This window comes from Theobroma umbraticum, unplaced genomic scaffold (genome assembly GCF_002168275.2).
Source record: "Theobroma umbraticum cultivar Fairchild unplaced genomic scaffold, ASM216827v3 scaffold_86.0, whole genome shotgun sequence".
In the NCBI taxonomy this organism is placed as follows: domain Eukaryota; kingdom Viridiplantae; phylum Streptophyta; class Magnoliopsida; order Malvales; family Malvaceae; genus Theobroma; species Theobroma umbraticum.
Window position 1 is genome coordinate 657,399 of NW_018397263.1, and position 21,827 is coordinate 679,225.

At 35.5% G+C, this 21,827-nt stretch overlaps 5 protein-coding genes across 11 annotated transcripts; 3 read left to right on the forward strand and 2 right to left on the reverse strand.

The window, feature by feature from the left end:
• The first annotated feature begins 132 nt into the window (after positions 1 to 132).
• LOC110420495 (protein yippee-like) lies at positions 133 to 4,305 on the forward strand. 4 transcript variants are annotated; one of them, XM_021433834.1, is made up of 7 exons: positions 133 to 800; positions 931 to 1,047; positions 2,142 to 2,185; positions 2,758 to 2,866; positions 2,988 to 3,043; positions 3,118 to 3,154; positions 3,454 to 4,305. In XM_021433834.1, the coding sequence occupies exons 2-7, from the start codon at positions 952 to 954 to the stop codon at positions 3,508 to 3,510; spliced, it is 399 nt and encodes a 132-aa protein (XP_021289509.1). In that variant the 5' UTR covers positions 133 to 800; positions 931 to 951; the 3' UTR covers positions 3,511 to 4,305. The 4 variants fall into 4 exon arrangements, with proteins under 4 accessions (XP_021289509.1, XP_021289508.1, XP_021289511.1 ...); XM_021433833.2 differs by having other exon boundaries at positions 133 to 829; positions 3,454 to 4,300; XM_021433836.2 differs by having other exon boundaries at positions 133 to 829; positions 3,535 to 4,297.
• Positions 4,306 to 6,014: 1,709 nt separating this feature from the next.
• LOC110420330 (uncharacterized) lies at positions 6,015 to 9,914 on the forward strand. The gene is made up of 5 exons (XM_021433605.2): positions 6,015 to 6,483; positions 6,571 to 6,706; positions 7,749 to 7,863; positions 8,142 to 9,176; positions 9,338 to 9,914. The coding sequence occupies exons 1-5, from the start codon at positions 6,357 to 6,359 to the stop codon at positions 9,596 to 9,598; spliced, it is 1,674 nt and encodes a 557-aa protein (XP_021289280.1). The 5' UTR covers positions 6,015 to 6,356; the 3' UTR covers positions 9,599 to 9,914.
• A 1,333-nt stretch (positions 9,915 to 11,247) lies between these two features.
• On the reverse strand, positions 11,248 to 15,335 carry LOC110420441 (protein BOBBER 2-like). Its single transcript, XM_021433755.1, has 2 exons — positions 15,269 to 15,335; positions 11,248 to 11,834 (listed from the first exon to the last, which is right to left on the reverse strand). The coding sequence occupies exon 2, from the start codon at positions 11,827 to 11,829 to the stop codon at positions 11,305 to 11,307; it is 525 nt and encodes a 174-aa protein (XP_021289430.1). The 5' UTR covers positions 11,830 to 11,834; positions 15,269 to 15,335; the 3' UTR covers positions 11,248 to 11,304.
• On the forward strand, positions 12,755 to 16,269 carry LOC110420439 (Protein kinase superfamily protein). 3 transcript variants are annotated; one of them, XM_021433752.2, is made up of 7 exons: positions 12,755 to 13,161; positions 13,295 to 13,442; positions 14,130 to 14,242; positions 14,502 to 14,712; positions 14,843 to 15,080; positions 15,383 to 15,533; positions 15,621 to 16,269. In XM_021433752.2, the coding sequence occupies exons 2-7, from the start codon at positions 13,370 to 13,372 to the stop codon at positions 15,975 to 15,977; spliced, it is 1,143 nt and encodes a 380-aa protein (XP_021289427.1). In that variant the 5' UTR covers positions 12,755 to 13,161; positions 13,295 to 13,369; the 3' UTR covers positions 15,978 to 16,269. The 3 variants fall into 3 exon arrangements, with proteins under 3 accessions (XP_021289427.1, XP_021289426.1, XP_021289428.1); XM_021433751.2 differs by having other exon boundaries at positions 12,756 to 13,102; positions 15,621 to 16,268; XM_021433753.2 differs by lacking the exon at positions 12,755 to 13,161 and having other exon boundaries at positions 13,303 to 13,442; positions 14,132 to 14,242.
• A 294-nt stretch (positions 16,270 to 16,563) lies between these two features.
• LOC110420440 (clathrin light chain 2-like) lies at positions 16,564 to 19,516 on the reverse strand. 2 transcript variants are annotated; one of them, XM_021433754.2, is made up of 4 exons: positions 18,911 to 19,516; positions 18,532 to 18,685; positions 17,175 to 17,585; positions 16,564 to 16,927 (listed from the first exon to the last, which is right to left on the reverse strand). In XM_021433754.2, exons 1-3 carry the CDS (start codon positions 19,270 to 19,272, stop codon positions 17,205 to 17,207), a joined length of 897 nt encoding a protein of 298 aa, XP_021289429.1. In that variant the 5' UTR covers positions 19,273 to 19,516; the 3' UTR covers positions 16,564 to 16,927; positions 17,175 to 17,204. The 2 variants fall into 2 exon arrangements, with proteins under 2 accessions (XP_021289429.1, XP_089640340.1); XM_089784214.1 differs by lacking the exon at positions 16,564 to 16,927 and having other exon boundaries at positions 17,015 to 17,585; positions 18,911 to 19,515.
• Between the last annotated feature and the right edge of the window lie 2,311 nt (positions 19,517 to 21,827).

The window sequence follows — 21,827 nt, forward strand, 5'->3', positions numbered from 1 at the left end:
TGTAGTGATTTGCTTTGCTATGATTTTTTATCAATAATGCCATAATTCCCCTGCATTTAAATGAAGTAAAAATTGCACCATGCTATTTTTCGAGGGACGATGTTTTGAATTAACGGATAATTGGATATCGAGTCATGCGATAAGATTCGAATAGTAAATCTATTACCATTTCACTTAAGTATGCGTCATGCAAGCTTTTCTAGTATTGAAGAAATATTTTACGATTATTATAATTTCATGATGTGTGAACATATATTGTTTGAATTTTAAATATTTAAAATTTTGACATAAAGTAAATGAAAAAATCAAATATCATGTGAAAATTTTAAAATAATAAATAACTGGATATCGATTATGGTTTCAAGATTTTGAATAATAATTTTATCATCATGACTTTACCATTTGATAAGAAATGAAATAATTAATAATTCAAGTCACATAAAAGTGTTACACATGATGAAAACTACTTAAATTTAAATAAAGTATTTGAAATATATACTAAAAAAATTTAGATAACTGTAAAATTAATTAATTATAAGTAAAGTTACTGTCACAATAAGACTTTTGAGTTCAAAATTGAAATTATTAATTGAAATGGACCCTTTTTTGAATTTAAGATATCAGATATTAGTAGATTGTACTTACGCTTAACCATCCATCATTTTGCGGGAATGTGTTTGTATGTGTATATATAAAGGGCAAACCGGTGCACCATTGGATCAAATGTCACGATTAAGAGTTCTCTTTTGCTCTGTGTGACAAACTGACAATCAGCGCCCAAACGCTTTCCAACGCACCACGTCCGCCATTACTTTTCCCTTCATCTTTGGTTTCTTTCTCGATCCATTTTCCATCAACCTTTTTTTTTTCTTTTTTTCTCAGTTATTTATTTGCTTTTTTTTTGTGGGTTTTTTTTTTTGTTTTTGGAAGGTTAAGTAGAAAGAAAACAGAATGGGAAGGCTATTCGTGATCACTCTCGACGGAAGCGTTTATAGCTGCAAGCACTGCCAAACCCATCTTGCTCTCCTCGATGACATTATCTCTAAGGTCCTCTTTTTTGTAGATTGTTTGTAAAATCCTTTGTTCTGCTTTTTGTGAATGCATTAGTTCACTATGGGGTTACTTTGATCCGGGGTTCCTTGGGAGGTTCTTTTGGGATATGGGAATTGATAAATCTGTGACAAATGAACCCAAAAACTAGTGAAAATGATTTGAACAATCATATCAGGCTGCATCATAGCTGTATTTTTCATGTTAAGAATTTAAAAATGAAACAGGTTGATGGCTCTGTAATTTATGGTCGTTGAAGTTTTTCCTAGGGGATGCAATGCCTCATGCTGTTTCTCTTTGATGATTTTTCATGAGAGAAATACGCCCAAAGATTGCCCACATAGCATTCAATGTGATTTCTTTTCGTTTTGCAATTATGGGTGTTGCTATGGAATAAATATTTGCTTAGAACTTTGATGGATGGGGTCGTTTTGATGGGAGGAAGTCTAAGGAGGGTCACGTCTGTCTTAATGACGGTGACTGTTCTTAGCAAGCTCTTTTGATTTTATGGGGCTTTTAAATTGGTGCTAGAAAGTAACTTTCTCGTATGCAACTCCATTTCTCTTTTTGATTACGGAGTAGTTCTTAAATAGCAACTTGGCTGATTGAATTGGAGTTCATTCGATGTTACATCTAACATTTTGTGCGGTGTTGTAAATTTGAACATAAAAAATTCGAGACAAAGGGAAGAAGGAGAATGAGCAGGTCATACATCAGTCTATCATGCTTCATTTTAGATTTTTATTTGTTTTAGAATCACCTCATCCTTTTTTTGCTGACTATTAACTTGATTTTATTTTAGATACAGTCTGACTTGTTTCAAATGTCCATAGAATATACTTAACTATCATCATACATGAACATACATTTGTTTCTGATTTTTATCAAGCCATTTTGTTGCTTGATCGATGGAAAAAAGGATATGACAGTTGGGGGAGATTGTCAATAGACCCTTCCTTTCTCTTATTGAAATGGATTCTCTGCCTTACCTATCTCTTCATCATAGCCAAGTTTTTCATTGACTTCTGTTATTTTAGGTATTGTTCAGCAACGCAGAGATATACTAACCCAGCCTTTACCTTGTGTTTCAGTCTTTCCACTGCAGGCATGGAAAGGCTTATCTCTTTGATAGGGTGTAAGTATTTCCACATCGTGTACTTTTTAAAGCCAGTTTTTGTCTCCATAGAGCGTTGCCTAGAAATATTCTTTTCTATTCAAAAGTTATGCGCATACGTGTTTTTCTACTAATATTATTATACATGGTCTCTTATTGCAATCGTTGAATTGAAAGCTATGCATTTGTAAGGTGTTTTTTGTGGTATGGTATGCCCTTTTCCTTCCTTTTTATTTATTTGCAAAAAAGAAATGAATGAGTTCTGTCTTATTTCTACTAAAGAAGCAATTAAGAAGTCAACAATCTAAACCAATCAACTACCCTCTATTCTAGAACAAGCCAAAGGAAAACAGACGGCCAGAATCAATCAATCAGTCGTTCCCTTTCCATTTGTTCCCCTCTTTCTGCATATTCTAAATTATAAATGAAGTACACTAATTGTGTAAGAAAAATCACAGGATAGGCGAATGCAAAATGACTATTTTTTTGCGATAGAATTGAGAGTCTAGGGGCATGCTCCATTACTTATGTCATGTGCACTCTGCAGATATGAATGGTTCAAATAACATATTTTCTTTCTTAATGCATAACAGTGTGAATATCACAGTAGGAGAGAAAGAAGAGCGCTTGATGATGACTGGGATGCACACTGTTGTTGATATATTCTGTGTTGGGTGTGGCTCGATCGTGGGATGGAAATACGTAAGAAGTAGTTTTGAAATTGAGTTTTTGCTGGTTTGATTTCTTTACAAGGCTTAGTTGCATGAGTTAATTTAATTTCTTAGAACTTATCTCCTTTTCCTAACAGTGTGACTGATTGTAGGAGGCTGCACATGAGAAGACACAGAAGTACAAAGAGGGAAAATTCATTCTTGAGAGGTGCCATATCACTGTTTCTTTTGGTTGCATGTAATATTTCAGTGTTCTCAAATGTCTATTTAACCGTGGAGCAGGTTTAAGGTGTTGGGCCCTGATGGAAGCAATTACTTGGTGAGTCAGGAAGCTATGGTTGGTGGAAGTGATGCTGATGATGCTTGATTGCAATTCAGTTTGCCATTTGATCAAATGTTTTAATTGTACATTCTCTGCATCTCATGTGCTTGCTGGCCTGCTATTTAGGCTCTTAAATTGGAATTATTTTTCCTGTTACAGAACATTCTTTGCCAATAGTATTATTAGAATGATTCCGTTCTTCACAGTCCGGGTTGCTTTTACTGTTCACTAATGGCATCTTCATGCAAGTCTTGCACATTACACATGGGAGATAACACCATGCTTTATATTTGCAGCTACATCATACTTCTATCCGCTTCTTGAAATGCTGGCTTTTGGAGGCATTGCCTTAATTTCTTTTGTTCCCCTTTTGATAGATGGCCGCATGTTAATCAAAAATTTTGTTGCTTTGAGGTTGAATCATGGTTCTATCGGCCCAAAGACAGGCTTGGGCTAGGCAACCTGAAGGATCCAAATTCTATGGCCATGGCGGATTAGGTAGGCTTGACCCATTTTAATGCCTTTAATTAAGAATATCTTGGTAATGATATTGTTTGATTCAGTAAATCTCTTCAACCAGCATATCATCTTGATTTGCGGTACTTTTTCTAAGCTTGATTAATATAGACAAAACCTTCATCCTTAGGACAAGATATAGGTAGGATTTAAGTTCATGTGTGACCCTGGCCCAGATGGGATTAATTTGTCAAAGCTTGTATGAATGTGCTTTGCATTCATGAACATCCTTTCACCTGCAATCCTCTGACACCGACCATTCAATCATGGAAAACTCTAGACTCCAGAAAAAATCAATCAAAAAAAGAGTGTAAGGCACGTGACCCATGTGCAGCTAAGCTTTGTGTAAATTCATTACAAAGGAAACAAGGAAGGAGATGAGATGAATTATGAATCTCTTACGATGGGGCCTGAAATGACATGGGGAAAGAAAACAGATGTGGGACTCAAAAGGATTTGAGACCGCCAAATTGGCTCATTCCCCAGTTACCCTCTATTGCTTTCTGCAGCTCTAAATTTCATCTTGAGATCATTTGATTAGGGTATTTTGTCCATGTGATCAGTAGGGGATTTCGTGTTTATATGTCTTAATCGTGTCGTGTCTAAACAATTATCATGAATTCAAACACGATGGATGTTGTATTGTGTCATGTCTAAAATTGTTAAATGATATTTCTATTAAATACTGATAAAAAGATTTAATTTCGTGTTCATGTATCTTCATTGTGTCGTATTATATGAGTAAACATGAATATCAAATCCAAGTGATAGATAGGGACAAAGCAAATGCTTCGTTTCAACATCAGTTATCATCAATTTTGCTCTTTAATTGCGGCTCAAAATAAGGTCTTCTGCTTCTGTTTTTTCTTTCCTTATGATACTGTTCCCCTGGAGACTCAGTAGATGAAGCCTGCCAACTCTAGTAGGACCCCAAATGCAATGTTAGTAGCATCAGCATTTAGGTTTCTAGCTTGAAATCATAGTAGCATTGTCGTTTGTTGAACTTACCTCCCTTTTAATTCATCTTTTAAGTATTAGCCTACTACCTACTAGTATTAGATTACAGTGTTTATTAAAGTATTAAATATAAAAAATTGAATGATAATATAAATTATAAAAATATCACGTAATTATATTATTATTTATTATTATAAATTAACATTTCAGATTAATATTATAATCATGTTAATTTTTTATCACATAAAATAATAAATTATATTTTAATTATTGAATTGAATATAAAATTATAAAAATTTTATTAAATGTAATAAAAAATAAATTTAAATTTAAATGTTTTTAAATATTATATCATTATTTAACAGGAAATATGGGAAACGGTGAATAATTAAATATTTAAAAAATGAACAAGCATTTTGTCTCTTTCCAAATTTCCAAAAAATGGCAATCAAAATGTTTTTCTTTTTTTTTTTCTGGGATGGACTGATTGGGGCCCAGAAATAAAAATGCATGCAGGCGCCGAGTTTAAACCGCTCGATTCACGAGGCCCATTGTCCTGTGTTTCAGGGTTTAAAAACCCCTCTCTTCATTAAATCAGGGCCGTAGGAAAGACGATCGTTCATCTCGAGAAATCCTACAGCCCTCGTTTAAATCTCAGCTTTTGAATGCCCGACCCGAGCTTTTGAATTGAAACTTCAAAGGGAAGGATCCGGTGCGTCGCGGCGGATTTTAGCTTATATGTTGAAAAGTCAATCGTCCGCCATGCGCTGCCCTCAGGAATGTTTTCTTCAAAACTGTTCTGTAAGTAGACATGGTTTTACAATCTAACTACGAAATTGCCACTCATTACTCATCACTCATTACCTCAATTGAAACTATTTTTCTCGCGACATTTTAATAAGATCCAATAATTTTGTATTCAATGTCTCGTGTTTTAAATAGATTAACTTATTTAATTAACCACATTAGTATATTAATTCATATAATATGATACATTTAATCCGTTTATAATACTCATTTAATCAGATTAATTGTATTTAAACAATTTATTGTGTCATATAAAATTTAATTTATTTAATAAAATATTAATTATTCACATCGATCAAACATGTTAAATGTAATAATTCAACTTATTCATAAAAATATTAATTAAAAAATTGCTCATCAATAATACATTTTTTTAAAAATATATATAAAAAATATCCTATTTAAATCGAAATAATTAATCAAAATTAATAAAGAAAAATGAGTTTCAATTATTACTATTAAATATATTACATCAATATCCAAAGGGGCCCTCCATGATAAATGGCATTTTGGTGATTATCCTAGTGATAATGACTTAATGATATAAACACCTGCAAGAGCGACACCCCGGTAGTAATGCTTCGTTCCGTCCCTTCTTCCCTCAGTTTTTTTCAAATTTCGTCTGAACTAACACTCACACCTGTTCCCTGTCAGATCATTCAAAAAAATCATATTTAATTCAAATAAAAAAAGAGAAAAAAAAATTCTGTTCTGTGAAAGATTGAATATTTCCCTCTTTTACACGGAAATGATGTTGTCATAACTAATAAGATCCTCCAGCTTCGTTGCACCAACCTTTGTTTTTTTTTCTTTTTTTTTATTTGGATTTTTGGTTCCATTTTTGTGGCTTTGAAAGCTTGATTTGGGATCTGAAAGAGGTAGATTTTGGTGTGCTTTGATCGGTTTTTGGAGATCGGAAATGGTGATGAAAGAGAGAGACGAGGAGCTGGCTTTGTTCCTGGAAATGCGGAGACGAGAGAAAGAGAAAGAGAAGAACAACAATCTTCTCTCGCTTCACAACTCGGAACAACTCAATGCTCCTCTAGGTAAAAACGTTACGGACTTTCGTTTTTTTTTCTCTTAAGGTTCTTCCTTGTGGAAGATGGAAGCTTCTTAACTGATTGTTTGTGCAGGATCGAACATCAACGTCAACGGAAACGGCGGCGGCGGCGGCTCTCCGATATCGAAGATTGTACCGGCTGTGCCGGTACGGAAGACTGCAGCTGATAATTTTTTGAATTCGGAGAATGAAAAGTCAGATTATGATTGGTAAATGCTGAAGATATCTCCACCTCTTTCTCTGTGTTTTTGTTGATTTATTTTTTTAACAGGATTCAGCGATCCATTGATTTCTAATTGTATTTTTCCTTTTCTTTTTTAGCTTGAGAATTTAAGATCGATCTCTGTTTTGGTTGTTTATAGTTTACTATAAGTAAGGAGCTCTGAGTTTTGGTCAATGGAATCTACGTGTTTAACAAATTTCCCTTTTTCAGTTTTTTAAATGAAGAAAGGATGATGGTTGTGTGAGCAAACTAAAAAAGGATGAAGTTTGTGTGAGCAACTTTTTAGTTTAAGGTTTTAGTAGCATAAGTAGCAATGATTTGATCTTAAAGCTTCCCTTTTAAGAGGGAGAGGTGTGGGTACCAATTAAGCCATAAAGAGAAGAACTAGACATCATTTCAAATCTTTTAAAAGAAAGGCTTCACTTGCTTTTTGCAAAATTTGCATTTGGGCATTTTGTTTTAAATGAAGAATTAAAATTTATTACTTGCATTTTTTTTTAGAGTGTTCCGATCAGTCATATATCAGATGAAAACTTTTAAGAGTTCAAAGTTTGGATATGGTATTTGTCTCAAAAAGCCAATGGCTGGATTTTTTAGTTGAAGGATATGGCATAATGCTTCTATTAGGTTTGCTGCTTCAGCAATATTAATAATTCTGAGGGTCCCTCTGCTACCTTTCTCTCAATATAATTTTGTGCCATTTGTAGGATGTTGTCACTAATAGTTCTAAATGGGATTTTTCTTTCTATACTTGCATTTAGATAACCTTTGTTTTGGCTGCTATCACCGTTAGCATATGATTTGTTAAAGCTCTTACTTTTTTTCCAAAAATGGAAAAGCTTATGTTTTTTTTCAAAACTGAGTAATTATTTGTTGCTTTGACAGCAAAACAACAGTGATGCATACCTGAGTGATAATTGACATTTCCTGATTGTTACACATTGAATTCAGATCGATCATAATCATGTGATTCAACACTAAAATTGTTTCTTTGCTCTGTATTGACGGGAGATATCTTCTGCCTTCAGGCTTCTTACTCCACCTGGTACACCACTATTTCCCTCTTTGGAGATGGAGCCACAGAAGACTCTAATGAGCCAGATTGGGATGTCTAATGCTCGCCCTACTGCTCTGAAAACAAGGGTAAGAACTCTTATGTGATTTGAGTTCTGGATGCTTTCTACCCTTTTCTTCTGCTGTGATCAGCCTATGCAGATTGCCAAACTAAAGTTCTAATAGAGATTTCAGTTTCAATCATGTTATACTGGGAGCATTAGATCCCTTTGGCATGTGTTGTTTCAGCTTTTTCCAGTTGTCAAGTTATGACAGTTTGCTGAAAATATTTGCTCTGTGGTTGTTAGAGATTTTTGTTGCTTCCCCATTGTCATATCTTGCAAATTTATTTTGCCTTGGGGTTTCAGCTGGCAAATGTCCCGGAGGAACCTGCTTCAAAGAGTACTTTAGCACCAAAGCAACAAACTTTGTCAGCCGGACTAAACTCTTCCACAACTCTTAATAAAAGGCCATCATCTTCAGGGGGTCCGAAATCTGCTAGTAGACCTGCAACACCTACTGGCCGGCCCACTCTACCCACAGCAACCAAGCCTACGAGATCTTCTACACCTACATCACGAGCCACCTTGCCTTCCGCAAAACCTGCTGCTTCTACAGCAAGATCCTCAACTCCAACTAGATCCGCAGCACGTTCTTCCACACCAACTGCTAGACCCTCATTGCCAGCTTCCAAGTCAATGTCAAGATCAGCTACACCAACCCGTCGACCAGCTACCTCATCTAGTACTCCTATTGCATCTGCACCTACTGGTCGATCATCTTCAGTAACGAGATCAGCTCCCACAACTTCTTCAGTACCAAAATCAGCTCCCCTTACTTCTTCAGTTATGAAATCAGCCGCCGCTACATCTTCTGTAACAAAATCAGCTCCCACTACATCGAAAAATTCAGTACCATCGCGAGGCACATCTCCAACAGTAAAGTCTAGGCCTTGGAAACCGTCTGAGATGCCTGGTTTTTCACTTGATACCCCACCAAATTTAAGAACATCATTGCCAGAAAGACCAGCTTCAGCCTCACGGGGGAGGCCAGCAGCGGGTGGCACCAGGTCAGCTTCTGTTGAGGCCAGTTCTAATGGAAGACCAAGACGTCAGTCCTGCTCTCCTGCTAGAAGTAGGGCATCAAGTGGCAGTGTCTGTGGTAATGGGAGCTCCATTCGTTCTGCTCGTAGAGCAGATACCAATGGTAGTGACAATGACAGTCCAGTAGTAATAGGAACAAAAATGGTTGAGAGAGTGGTAAATATGAGGAAACTGGTACCCCCAAAACAAGATGACAATCCTCGTAATAACCCTACTGCAAAATTATCTGCTTCCCTTGACAGCTCAGGCTTTGGGAGAACACTCTCAAAGAAGTCTCTGGATATGGCTCTGAGACACATGGTATACATCTCTTTCTTTACATTGCCTCATTCTGTCAACTTTATGAATCATACCTAGAAGCTTGTTGATACTCCCTCACTGTGGCATGCTCTAATAATCGAGTACTGTTCTTGTTTGGTATTTAACTATCATTAGTAATTTCCGGATCTTTTCTTGTGCAGGATATCAGGCGAAGTATTTCAGGTAACCAGCGTCCTCTTATGACAAATGTTCCAGCTTCCTCCATATATAGTGTGAGATCAGGATCCACGAAGAGCAGGACTGTAAGTGTTTCTGATTCTCCTCTTGCCACAAGCAGCAATGCTAGCTCTGAGCCAAGTGTCAACAATAATTCATTCTGCATCGATGGGATTGAAATGGAATACAACGATCTCAGTAGCGATAGAGGAAACTCCTCTCCCACCAGCCAGCCAGCGCGCTAGCTGACCAGCGGACTTTCCATTCCAAAAATATATATCGATTTACGAGCTCATCATATTCCTACGTGGAATCTCATTCAGCACGATGATTAAGAAACAACCTGTTTCTCAAAAGAAGCTGATTGGTAAGCCACATTTCAAATTTCTGTAATCTGTTAGCTCTTGTAGGCAATCAATCCTCCAGTATATTAATGTGTAAGAATGAGTTAGATCTTGGGAAACAAGAAACTCTTTATAATTAAACTGTGATTCCTGGAAATGGAAGCTATGGAACTGCACCCTGCCTTCCTCAAACTACAAAAAATACCCCAAAACCAGAGTTTTCTGCCTCTTGATTTTACCATTTAGCAGTAACATCCTGGTTCCAGGGATCCCTGGGAGCCCTGAAAAAACACCTTGACCTTTTTAACTCAGGAGGCACCGGCTGGATGGGGACATGATAAGTAGTTTACTCCAACTAAATCAGTATTTTTTTTTTTTGGTTTTTGTCATTAAGAATATGCAATTTATGAGGTCGGTTTTTTCAGTAATTGCAAGCTAGACAAGCACAAATAAAGTGATAGAGGCATTAAAAGACATGGCTTATATATTAAAAAAAATTTAAACTATTTTACTTCATACGGAAAAAAATTATTAAAAAAATCGTTATTTTTTAGTTCGTATTGACATGAACTTTTAATTTAAACGCAAAATTAAGAACAGTCAAATTCAATGTTGATTTACACTATTGATCTATTAATTTTTTAAAAAATTATTAATCCATTGATTTTATGGATTGATAAGATATATGATGTGATATTTAAGAATATGTATAAAAAAATTAATTGAAATTGAATTGAAAGTAAAAATTACAGGTTTTGAGTATAATAATAAAATAAGTTAAAAAATAAAAAATTAGTGTTTAAGTCAAAATTGAATTGAATTGAAAGGTTATAATTTTTTTTTATAAAAATTATGGGTTTTGAGTATAATAAAAAAATATAATATAATTTAAAAAATAAAAAATCAGTAATTAAGTCAAAAAGACAAAGCAGAGTGCTTCCTTCAAGCCTCGTAAGTTTCAATGATGGAGCACAAACGGCACAAATTGACCCACAGTGTAGATAACTCAAAACAGAATTCCCTGGTGCGCAGCCAATCTTTTGTACCAACTTCCAACCAAAATCTTTTAAGGTAGACAGTTAAATAAATAAAGGTTCTAATAGCAATACTTTTCAAGTACCTTTCCATTGAATTAATTTAGTGGAATTAGTTTTTATTGGAGGTCCGTCAAACTTATATTCTTTAAAATACGGTTCATTTATTAAACACGTGATTAAATTTAAAAATACAACTCATCCATCAAATACGTTACAAAATTTGAGAATTCTATTAAAAGACGGTTGAAAGCTTTGTTCAAGCTTCACAACCCCTCCTTTAACCTTCGCTTGACCAAGCGTTACAAGTCCCGTCAGAGCTTCCTTTTATATAATATAGATATCTTTTAAACAAATTTTGGAAATTTTCATAATTTTATTAATAATATAAAATAGAGAACTCTAAATTATGTATTAAAAAATTTTAAACTATGTAAATAAATAAATAAATAAAATATAAAAAGGAATTAATCTTAATATTATTTAGAGGGTAACTCTAATTAATAGTAACCCGAATAAGATATTATAATGTAACTAAAAACGAAAAAATGTATGGAGCTAATCTTATTGGCTTTACATCATCTTAGCATTGGAGAAGTCGAAATTCGGATTCTGAGCCATGAATTTCTTGAGCATCTCTTGGTTCTCGATCTCCTGGCTGGTGGGAAGCCCCAATTGTTTCTGTCTCTGATCAAACATTATCTTCTCGACGGCTGACCTCGTTTCAAAGTCCAAATCAGACAACTTGCTGGGCTCAGGTTCTGCCTTCTGAGTGTCAATCTCGGGACCTCCCTTCAACAAGGATTTCCACCAGTTGGACTTATCACACTTGGTCAGAAACACAGAGATCATGCTTTGGTCCTCCAAGCTCCAGTAGCATTCGTCGGGTTTCACCATCCCGAACAACTCCCCGTCAAGAATCGGAGCCTGACCCTTTAACCCAATCGTCAGATACTTCTTCTTTATATCGCAGATAACGTCCCTTGATCTGGTTCCCTGAGAAACTGGGATGCTAACAGTCGCCTCTTGCAGATTTTGGCCCCACGAATGATTCTCCGTGTCAAGGCCGTTTGCTTTGTTTGGAGTTAGCTTCGACATTTGCTCTAAGAAGAGAAATTAACTGAATAAGTTAACAGAGACTCGATAAATAAGATATATATAAGGTTAATCATAATCCCATTCCTACTCTATTTTTAATTAATCGACAGAATCATAGTATAACTCTAATAAGATATTATCTACTTGTAGTTTTCTTTTCTTTTCTTTTTCAAGTTAAGTAAGGAGACTTTAAAGGATAATTTCAACAGTGGAAATTTCCTAGTGACACCCTCCAGGAACAATTGTCTCAAGTCAAACATACTAGGATTCGACCACTGAAGGAGATAGGGATGGTTAAATATGAATTCTTGCTTTTGGGATACTTTGATTCTGTCAAAATTGTAGACTTCCAAGGCAAACAGTTTCAAGCAGGCTTACTGGCCAAGTTGACACAAGGTGTCACTGTGAGAAGAAGGCGCAGAAAAAACAAGCAAGAATCCATTTCACATTCCAATTCATAAATGTCAAAAGTAGTTTCATTATGACAGGACAACTTGTGGAACTGTGCTTGATTTTCTACAACTCCTTTGACTTTTTGAAAATTGAGAGTGAAGCCTTGATGCTGCTCCCATTTGCTTCCAAATATATGAAGGTCCACCGTCCAGGGTCTTGTGGACCATGTTTGCAGTTTGCTGCTAGATTTTGCTTTCAGAAATAGTCAGAGGCAATGTCAAATCCACTGGCAAGTTCTCTATTTGACCTTAAATTACTATCATCAAAGCCAAATCCTTTTGGAAAATGGAACTTCGGGGCAATGCTTTGCTTTGTTTTAGTTTACTTATAGAGAAATTTTGATAGGTTTTTTTTGGCAAAAGGAGTTTGAATGGTTGAAGAAAGCAATCCTACAAGTCAACAAAACCATTTGCCCGTCTAAATTAAGAAATGCAAGTATCCACAAATACTAATGAAAACTCCTTTAGTTTATTGAAAGCAAAAGTCACTGCCTATCAAACTCACCAACTCCAACTCTTATCATCAAAGTGTGAACAAGGCTTTTCGGCTATCGTGTCTTTGCCATTTTTAAGAAAATCTAACCCAAGGTTGTCACTTTCAGTATCTCTTTCACCCCTTTGTGTTAATGGCCAACTCTTTGCTTCCTCCTATTTATCAATTCCTAGTCAAATTTTACAACACATTTCGTCTACCCTTTGATGATAAATGGATCTACTTGTTTCCCAATTCTGTCTGCTCCACCATCCTTCGAGGGGCTTTCTTTCGGAATTTTCTTCAACCAAACCATATCTTATCAGCATACAAACACCTGGGAACTCAGGTTAGGATTTGTTGATTCTGAGAAGGTTTTACTAAATCTTAACATTCTAGGTTTGCTAGGTTGGCGAATTTACCTACTTGATCTTTTTGTTCTGTTTCATTTAACTGGTTCTGTTGGGTACTTTACTGCCTTCAATATTGCTTCTTTTTGCTTTATGAGACAATTAACAAGTCTTTGGCTTGGTGTTTTCAGGGTTGAATGAGAGATCTGGTTTATATGGGTTCAGGTGTGTAGCTCCAAGATCTTAATTTGGTAACTGTGTTTGCCATGAGTTGTAGGTGCTTTGGTTTGTTTGAACTGTTCAAGGGAAGGAATAGTCAGGACCAGAAACAAGCTCATGGTAAGAATTTGAGTCTAATTCAGTTGATTTGTTTATGGGCTTGTTTCTTTTGTTGTTTTCTGCTTCTTTTTTATTTAGATTGTCAAAGTTGTAAGCATTTTAGAGGAAGGCAATTCTGTAATCACCTTTCAACGGCATTTGTGTAAAGCTCTGTTCCTTTGTTTGAGCTCTTGATCCACTTACTTTACCAACAAGACAACTAGTTGAACATACGTAGGCAATGCAGGTTGTTAAAGCCTGGAAAGAAAATGTGGGTCTGCTTGGTAGTGAAATATGTGCTAATTACGGTTTTGTGGCTTCTTTTTCTATATATTGTTGAAATTCCTACTACTGACTTTGGTTTTGGTTGTTTCTGTAAAAGAATCACCAAGGAAAGAGCACATTGTTAGGCTGTATATCAGTAGAATGAGTACCTGATATATCAAAAACATTTGGAAGAACAAAGAACTTCTGAAAAACTCAACATTGGCTTACTCTCTTTTGCTGTGTTTCTGGTCTAGCCTACAGTAGATTCATTTATTTTTCTCTAATGAGTTCCTTGTGCTTTCCTGATTTATTTTTCTGTTTGAAGCACAGGGTGCCATCAGATCGTTCTACTTTTTGTTTTCTATTGGATATTTTTGTATTATGTAGTACCTGACAAGGTTCTCATCTGCTCATGTATTTGTTGTATTTGTGCATGGCTAGAGTTTGCCACCGACAATATAAGGCTCTTTTCATATAATTCGTTGAGATCAGCAACATCAGATTTCCATCCATCAAACAGAATCGGTGGAGGTGGTTTTGGAGTTGTCTACAGGGTAAAGCAAAATGGCCATTCTTTAGTTTTGATGTCTTTACAGTAGATGTTCAATCCTTTGGAAGAGAGCATCTGTGTCTGCTGGGTGTTTTCGCATGAGTTTGTGTGTGTGTGTGTGTAAGAGAGAGAGAGAGAGAGAGAGAGAAGAGAGAGCAGATTTTCTGGTTTCTGTATGCATACTGGGGTCCTGTGTCAATGCCATGTTAGATTTATTAGGAAAATAATAGTCCTAAGACTTTGCCTTTTGTGATTGATTGCAGGGAGTTTTGAGAGATGGTACTCAGGTAGCCATCAAGACTCTCTCTGCAGAGTCTAAACAAGGATCGCGTGAATTCGTGACAGAGATCGATATGATATCAAACATACGACATCCGAACCTTGTTGAACTAGTTGGCTGTTGCGTTGATGACAATCATCGGATATTGGTTTACGAGTATCTGGAGAATAACAGCCTTGCCAGTGTTTTACTTGGTAACCATATAACTCCTATGCCTTCTACTTTGTCTTATGTCTATCCAATGCATTCTACTTAAGAGACAAAAATGTAGGTAGGTTTCAAGCTTTCAGGGTGTGCTAATGTCCAGAAATCATAATTTTTCAGGTTCGAGAAGTAAATACGTTGCTCTGGATTGGCCTAGGAGAGCTGCTATATGCTTGGGTACAGCTTCTGGTCTTGCATTTCTTCATTATGAAGCTGTACCCCATATCGTCCACAGGGATATTAAAGCTAGTAATATACTTCTAGATAGAAATTTTCAGCCTAAAATTGGGGATTTCGGTCTAGCTAAGCTTTTCCCGGAAAATGTCACTCATGTCAGTACTCGAGTAGCAGGAACAGTGTAAGCTTGATTCTCATTGCATTCCATCCTTTGATTATGAGCAGCCTAAACTGTTTAAATTCATGAGGTTTGAAGGATTCATGCCTTACAAAACCATCTTTTTAGCGTCTGCAAATTCTCTGTTTCAACATTAGCAAGCATAGAACAGGAAAGATAAAAGACATGGAACTCTCACGTAAAAGGCTTACTCAGATCTACAACATGGAATCTTTCTCATGATTTTCTTTCATGTCCTTTGCCTTCTGTTGCCATTTCTTCTATTTCTGTCATTGCATCCCACTTATAATCTTATGTTTCTGCAGTGGATACTTGGCTCCGGAGTATGCCCTTTTAGGACAGCTAACCAAGAAGGCAGATGTATACAGTTTTGGGGTGCTTGTGCTTGAAGTAATCAGTGGCAGAAGTAGCAGCAAGACAGCATTTGGAGTGGAATTGATGCTTCTGGTTGAATGGGTATCTTTCAAAACCTTTTTCCCATTACTTTTAAGGGAATGGAACTGAACTTGTGCTGACAGAAACTAGAAATGCTGCTGTTTGCAGACATGGAAACTCAAACAAGAAGAAAGGCTTCTAGACATTGTTGATCCAGAGCTGACTAACTATCCACAAGGTGAGGTGATGAGGTTCATCAAGGTGGCCCTGTTTTGCACCCAAGCAGCTGCACACCAAAGACCAACCATGAAGCAAGTGGTGGAGATGCTTTCCAAAGATGTGCATCTCAATGAGAAGATACTGACTGAGCCAGGTGTTTGCAAGGGTCCAACCTCTCGGCACTTGGGGGCTAGTGGCTCGGGGACATCATATTCTTCAAAGACCAAAGGCAAGCAATCGGCTCATCCTTCTTCCTCAACCAACATTTATAGTTCTCACAACATAACAGAGATGCTTCCTAGGTGATGCACTGGCTGGTTGCCTGATCTTTCTTACAGTTTTACTGCCCTGACCATTCCATTTGATTTACACGAGATAGTGGTACACTACAGATCATTGCTAGTCTTTTTTTTTTTTACTCTCATTTTTTGAAAATACCAGCAGTTGTGACCAGAAGGTCAAAGGTTGATTCCATGTCCATAGACCCATTTGTGTAATTGGTGAGAAATTAATGTACCCAATTGAAGTTGGTTATTGAGTCGAGTTAGTTTAAATTTAAAATTATCGTGTTTCAAATGTTAAACGTGTTACTACATTTAAAATATGATAATATCATATCTTAAACAGATTAAATCAACTTAACTCAAATGTTATAATTTTAATTTATTTAATTAATTATGTTATCATATCAATTTGTATAATATCATCAAATTAATTTATTTATAATATCTATTTAAACAGATTAATTATGTTTATGTTTAAATGAGTTTGACATCATAATAGTATGAAGGCATATAAAATTTGATTAAACTTATTTAATAAATGTGTTAATCTTATAGTATCATATAATATATATAATAAACGTATCTATATATATCTAAAATTTGACTCATTTAATTAACAATGTCGTATTAATGTTTACCCATATAACTGTGTCGAGAAAGAACTGCCTAATTCAACTGTAATAACCATGAACTTGCTCCGAACTGTGCATATATCCCTTCTCCGTTTAATAAATTGGAAAATGTGATAATGTTATGGATGGAAAGCGCCGCCAACAGATGGCATTTACCGGTCTATGTTTTACCTCAGACTCCTTTCCTCCGACATGCGGCGGTAACTGCGCCCAGCTTGTCCTGCTCAGCGAAGACGGCCGCAATGTAGGAGGCTATTCTTTCCGAAACGAACAAGGCGGGCCATCTGGTTGAGCCCACGGGATTGAAAACTAATGTCAAGGACAGGAAAATTCTGCACCCCTGCCCAAAGCAACACTTGCTCAGACCTCAAAAGTAAAACAATATGAACTTAGACTAGACAATTAGACAAGAAGGAGGCCCAAGGCAAGAAGATAACTTAGACAAGATATATATGCAGGGCCCAAAAACAAAAAGGTTTTGATTCATAAAGACAAAACACACGGAACACCGACAGCCAGAGGAACTTTCAAACAGAAAAGTAAAGGATTATACAAACCAAAAAAGTATTGTAATCACACTAATTTACTTGTCACATGAATACTCAGCAGCTTCATTCTCAAGAAGCAGCAACGGTCTTTGGAGTAGTTGCAGCAGCTGTCTTGGGGGGAGCAGCACTGGGACCAGCACCAGGGGCCACAGGGGGAGCAGGAGTACCGGTTTTAGCATCTTTCTTGGCTTCTGCTGGTGGTGGCGGTTTGGGCTTCATGTGGGGAGGGGGATTGTGCTTTAGCTTGACAAGTATCTGACGCATTCTCGAGAGGTCAGTTGGCTTCCCAGGTTTAGGTCCCTGGATCACAACAATGGAAGGTTTCTTCTCTTTATCTTTCTTCCCCCTCTTCTCTATAGCTGGCACCTCATGTGGGATAAGTTCTGCAATTGCCTTCCAGTAGTTTTTCTCAGATTCAGCATGGAACTTCTCCCGGCTTGCCAAGAATAACTGTCATATACAATCCAAGACAGGTAATCTCAATGTCAGTCACTGGCTTGACACTCAACATAAAACCGTCCCACAATGTAAACAGCTATGACCATGAGCACTGCACTACTCCTTTTCTTTCAGAGTAAAGCTGAAACAGCAATTGAGCATATCATTTAATTTGGTGCCAGGAAGTCAACTACTATGACAATGCATGTTCACATAATATTATACTATGACAAGTCAACTACCAAGAAGAATGGATTTCACAATAAGCTGCAACACTTAGTCAATGCTAAAGCAAATTCACCAACTCCACGAAGGATAATGAAACACATCATAAATTCATGTCAACTTCAAGGTAATATTCACACTCTTCATCCCATGACCTTCAGAATTAGCTCCAGCCCACATAGGCTATGACCATGAACACTGCACTGCACCTTTCCTTTCAGAGTAGAGCTGAACAGCAATTGCATATATCATTTATTTGGTACCAAAAAGTCAACTATTATGACAATGCATGTTCACATAATAAACTATGACAAGACAACTACCAAGAAGAAGGAATTTCACAACACCTGCAACTCAGTCAATGCTAAAGCAATTTCAACAACTCTGTGTAGGATAACGAAACGCATAATAAATTCATGTCAACTTTAAGGTAACATACACACACTAGTCACACTTTTTGTCCTGTTACCTTCAGAACCACCTCTGTTATCAATTAATAATCCCAGACCAATTTTCTTAGGAAATCAAGTAGCTTAATAAAATCCATATCGATCTTTCTCCACATAAGTAGAATTATACTCAAGAAACAAGCTTGTTAACATGGTAAATCTATAAACATGAAACTTTTGCTTAAGATTCACAAGATGAAAGTGATGGGCAAAAAATATGGTAGTCCATTAAACTTTTTATACAATATAAAACGTAGTATAAGAAATTGTGATTGATCCATCACCTTCTCCTTCTCCCTGTTGGAGGCTTTGTTGTTTTCAACAGCAGTGCTTCTCTTCCTATAGAATTCAACTTTGTACTCGTCTGCTTCCTTTATGATTTGCTCCAACATCTCCTTCTCTTTCTTCTCCTTCTCCTCCAGCTGAATCGCGTTCTGTCTGCCAATCCATAGATTCAACTTAAACCGTTAGATCATCAGAAATCAACTTCCAGACACTTCATCAACTCAGATTTTACCAAAAAAAAAAAAAGAGCTAATAGCAATTTATATATATGAGCCTTTTAAATTCTGAATATTACAGAAATTTGCTCAATATTTCTCAAATTTGATGTATGTGTCAATCAACAGAAACGAAGTTCGACAGAGTTACTCGTAAGCTTACCTGCGCCACTCTCTCAAAGCAAAGCCTTCCTCTGGCTCCATATCTGCAGGTGGAGGCAAGATCGGATCATCCAGTCCTCCAAACTCTCCGTTGAATCCCTTCCCGTTCTCCTCCGGTGAGAAAGCAGAGTATCCGCCACCACTACCGTAGATCGGCGGTGGAGAAGGTGTTTCCGGCGTCGGTTGAGATACGAACACGTCATCTCCAGTACCGTATGATTGATTGTTGAACATCGGAGGGGAATCAGCAACCGAGTCCTTGACCGAGTCGGTTTCGAAGTTTGAGTACGACTCGAATCGCTGCGAAGCGAGGCGAGGGTCGTAGCCTATGTAGCCATCGTCGTCGAATGGACGAGACGACATCGTTTTCAAATGCTTCTTTCTCTCCCCCGACCCTAACCGATCGCTGCGGTTTCAGTAAACCTCTCTCTCTTCCTCTGTATATTTTTCTTCAGTTAAAAACCATGAGCGATTGCACAGAACAGAATCTCAGATGCTTTTGATACGTTACATTCGTGCTGACGAACAATTGCCAGATGGTGATCAACGAATGGAAAGAATCTACGTTTAAATGAATGGAGTGTCGCCACGTGTTTGATTATCCTGGAGTTGAAGGCTTCCGATGTTTTTCTAGTTTGATACAGCGCCCGCCTTTTTCCTTGACCGTGTCCCCACTGCCTCCAGTGTTCAGCTGTTGCGTTAGAGAAGCCTCTGTTGCATGGTGCGGCGTGGGCTACGCTTCTGTGGTTGGGAGTGTATCAGTCCTTCATAGATACGCATATCGAATCCAACAATAGTAGCATTCGGTGGGACCCCTATGTCCCAATCAGTCAATCACGCTTGTTAAACAATTATCGTGTGCAACTGTTAAACTGTATCCTTTGTAGGTAATGTTGTACCTTGTGAATGAACAACCTTCTAAAGTTGGTTAAACTTTAAGTATATATTAACGTGTATTTACACCAATCTTACATTATTAAAAAAATAAAATAAATTTTAGATTTATAAATAATTATTTTTTTATTTTACAAATATATTTTTTATCAAAAATTTAAATTTATACCCAATGATATCAAGATTTATTTAATTTTTTTATCAAATAAATACATAATTAAATAAAATAAAATATACGAATCTTGTATCCATAAATAACGTAACGAATCTTAATTTTATAAACAATAATCTTATTACATCTAATAAATATATCCTTTAAGTGAGAAGTATGAGCTCATGACATATTAACTTTAATTTATGCATGTACTAGCTATACATTGTGTATATAAGGATTGAACATTATCTATGTATTTTTCTATAGTAAATTATCTTTTTGATTACTAAAATTTTTTAAACTTTTTATTTTAATCACTCAATTGTAAAAAAAATAATATTTGATTCAACAACAATTTAAATATTGACACTATTTTAGCTAAACTTTATAAATATATTGACATGTATTTGCAATGGATCTTACATCAATAATAAACTAAATGAATTTTAAACTTATAAGTTAGTACCTTCATATATTTTATAAATATGTTTTTTAAATTAGGAATGTGCGTTTATGACAAGAGTTATCATAACCTATCTAATTAGATATTAGAATGTTACAAGGTCCAACGGGATAAAATATAAAAAATGCTACATTAATAATAGATAGAATGATGAAATTGAATGAAGCAAGAGGTGAAATTAGTCTTAAATTTATGAGTAAGAATTTTATTCTATTTAATAGATATGTTTTTTAGATTAAAAGTATAGATATACAACGTATTAATTATATTTTATGCATGTACTAACTATACCTTATGTATATATTAATTATCTTTTTGATCACCAAACTTTTTAAAATTTTTTTATTTTAATCATTTAATTTTAACAAATAATAGTTTATTCATAAAAATTTTAAATATTAGCATTATTTTGGTCATTAATATATTAAAAGATAATGATACCGACTTAAAAAAATGATATCTCACTTGATATTTTATATTAATTACTTTACCACTTGATCATGCTCATGTGTGAAATAAAATATTTTAAAAAATTATTATCACGTGAACATAAAATCACTTAACAAGACAATAGACGTAAATGATAACAAAAAATATTAAATAAAAATTTTATTACTTTTTAATTAATAAATAATCAAAACTAAGACAGAAGGTAAGATTTCGATGGCAAAATATGATTGACTTTGATTGAATTGAAATAAAAAAAATTATTAGTTGTATACCATGCATTTTTCATTGTGTGATCTATGTTTGTGCTTATCTTAACAAGACAAACTAAGTAGCTTTGTATCTATAACTTTTATATTTTATTTTAAATCTATGATTTTAACTTAAAATTCAATGCATTTTTATGATTTGAAGCAAAATTTGCTTTTGATAAACTATATGAAAAATAGAAAAAAAATCAAATATTGAAGCATTAAACCATACTCCTTAAACCAATCATCATATGGTAAAACTAGAACGCTTTATTGTCCAATATTTTATTTTATTTTTAGTACATTTCAATATTTTAATTTTGAGGTATATATAAAAAAGAAACTAGAAAAATTTTTAAACTTCAATAAAATTGGTTATTTTGTTCCGGTTTAAGTAGATTAATTTTTTCTTTAGGTGACATAATGCATTAAATGAAATATTTGTTCTTAAAAAAATAGTATTTTAATTATTTTTAGCTAATGTCTATGACACCATCCCAAACAAAAAGATGAACGGTGTCAAAGCGGTGTCCAGAATCAGGAGCCATACTTAATGCCACGTGTACAGCATGGTCCCACCGTCCCTTGTACCTCTTGCGAACTTAATCATGATGATTTTATTACATTCGCAGTTTCGCTGGCCAAAGGGAACTGGGCCGTACATCCTGGTATTTTCGAAATTTTATCCAAACCCGATGCCTCTTTAAAT

Excerpts from the sequence above, each read along its gene's own strand:
- LOC110420495 (XM_021433834.1), top strand. The coding sequence starts at position 952 with ATGGGAAGGCTATTCGTGATCACTCTCGACGGAAGCGTTTATAGCTGC. Across the intron at positions 2,867-2,987 it reads CGATCGTGGGATGGAAATAC|GAGGCTGCACATGAGAAGAC; the intron begins GTAAGAAGTAGT and ends GACTGATTGTAG. Across the intron at positions 3,155-3,453 it reads CTGATGGAAGCAATTACTTG|CTACATCATACTTCTATCCG; the intron begins GTGAGTCAGGAA and ends TTATATTTGCAG.
- LOC110420330 (XM_021433605.2), top strand. The coding sequence starts at position 6,357 with ATGGTGATGAAAGAGAGAGACGAGGAGCTGGCTTTGTTCCTGGAAATG. Across the intron at positions 7,864-8,141 it reads CTACTGCTCTGAAAACAAGG|CTGGCAAATGTCCCGGAGGA; the intron begins GTAAGAACTCTT and ends TTGGGGTTTCAG. Across the intron at positions 9,177-9,337 it reads ATATGGCTCTGAGACACATG|GATATCAGGCGAAGTATTTC; the intron begins GTATACATCTCT and ends TTTCTTGTGCAG.
- LOC110420440 (XM_021433754.2), bottom strand. The coding sequence starts at position 19,272 with ATGTCGTCTCGTCCATTCGACGACGATGGCTACATAGGCTACGACCCT. Across the intron at positions 18,686-18,910 it reads GCTTTGAGAGAGTGGCGCAG|ACAGAACGCGATTCAGCTGG; the intron begins GTAAGCTTACGA and ends ATGGATTGGCAG. Across the intron at positions 17,586-18,531 it reads CCAACAGGGAGAAGGAGAAG|TTATTCTTGGCAAGCCGGGA; the intron begins GTGATGGATCAA and ends TGTATATGACAG.
- LOC110420439 (XM_021433752.2), top strand. The coding sequence starts at position 13,370 with ATGAGTTGTAGGTGCTTTGGTTTGTTTGAACTGTTCAAGGGAAGGAAT. Across the intron at positions 13,443-14,129 it reads GGACCAGAAACAAGCTCATG|AGTTTGCCACCGACAATATA; the intron begins GTAAGAATTTGA and ends GTGCATGGCTAG. Across the intron at positions 14,243-14,501 it reads GTTTTGGAGTTGTCTACAGG|GGAGTTTTGAGAGATGGTAC; the intron begins GTAAAGCAAAAT and ends GATTGATTGCAG.
- LOC110420441 (XM_021433755.1), bottom strand. The coding sequence starts at position 11,829 with ATGTCGAAGCTAACTCCAAACAAAGCAAACGGCCTTGACACGGAGAAT.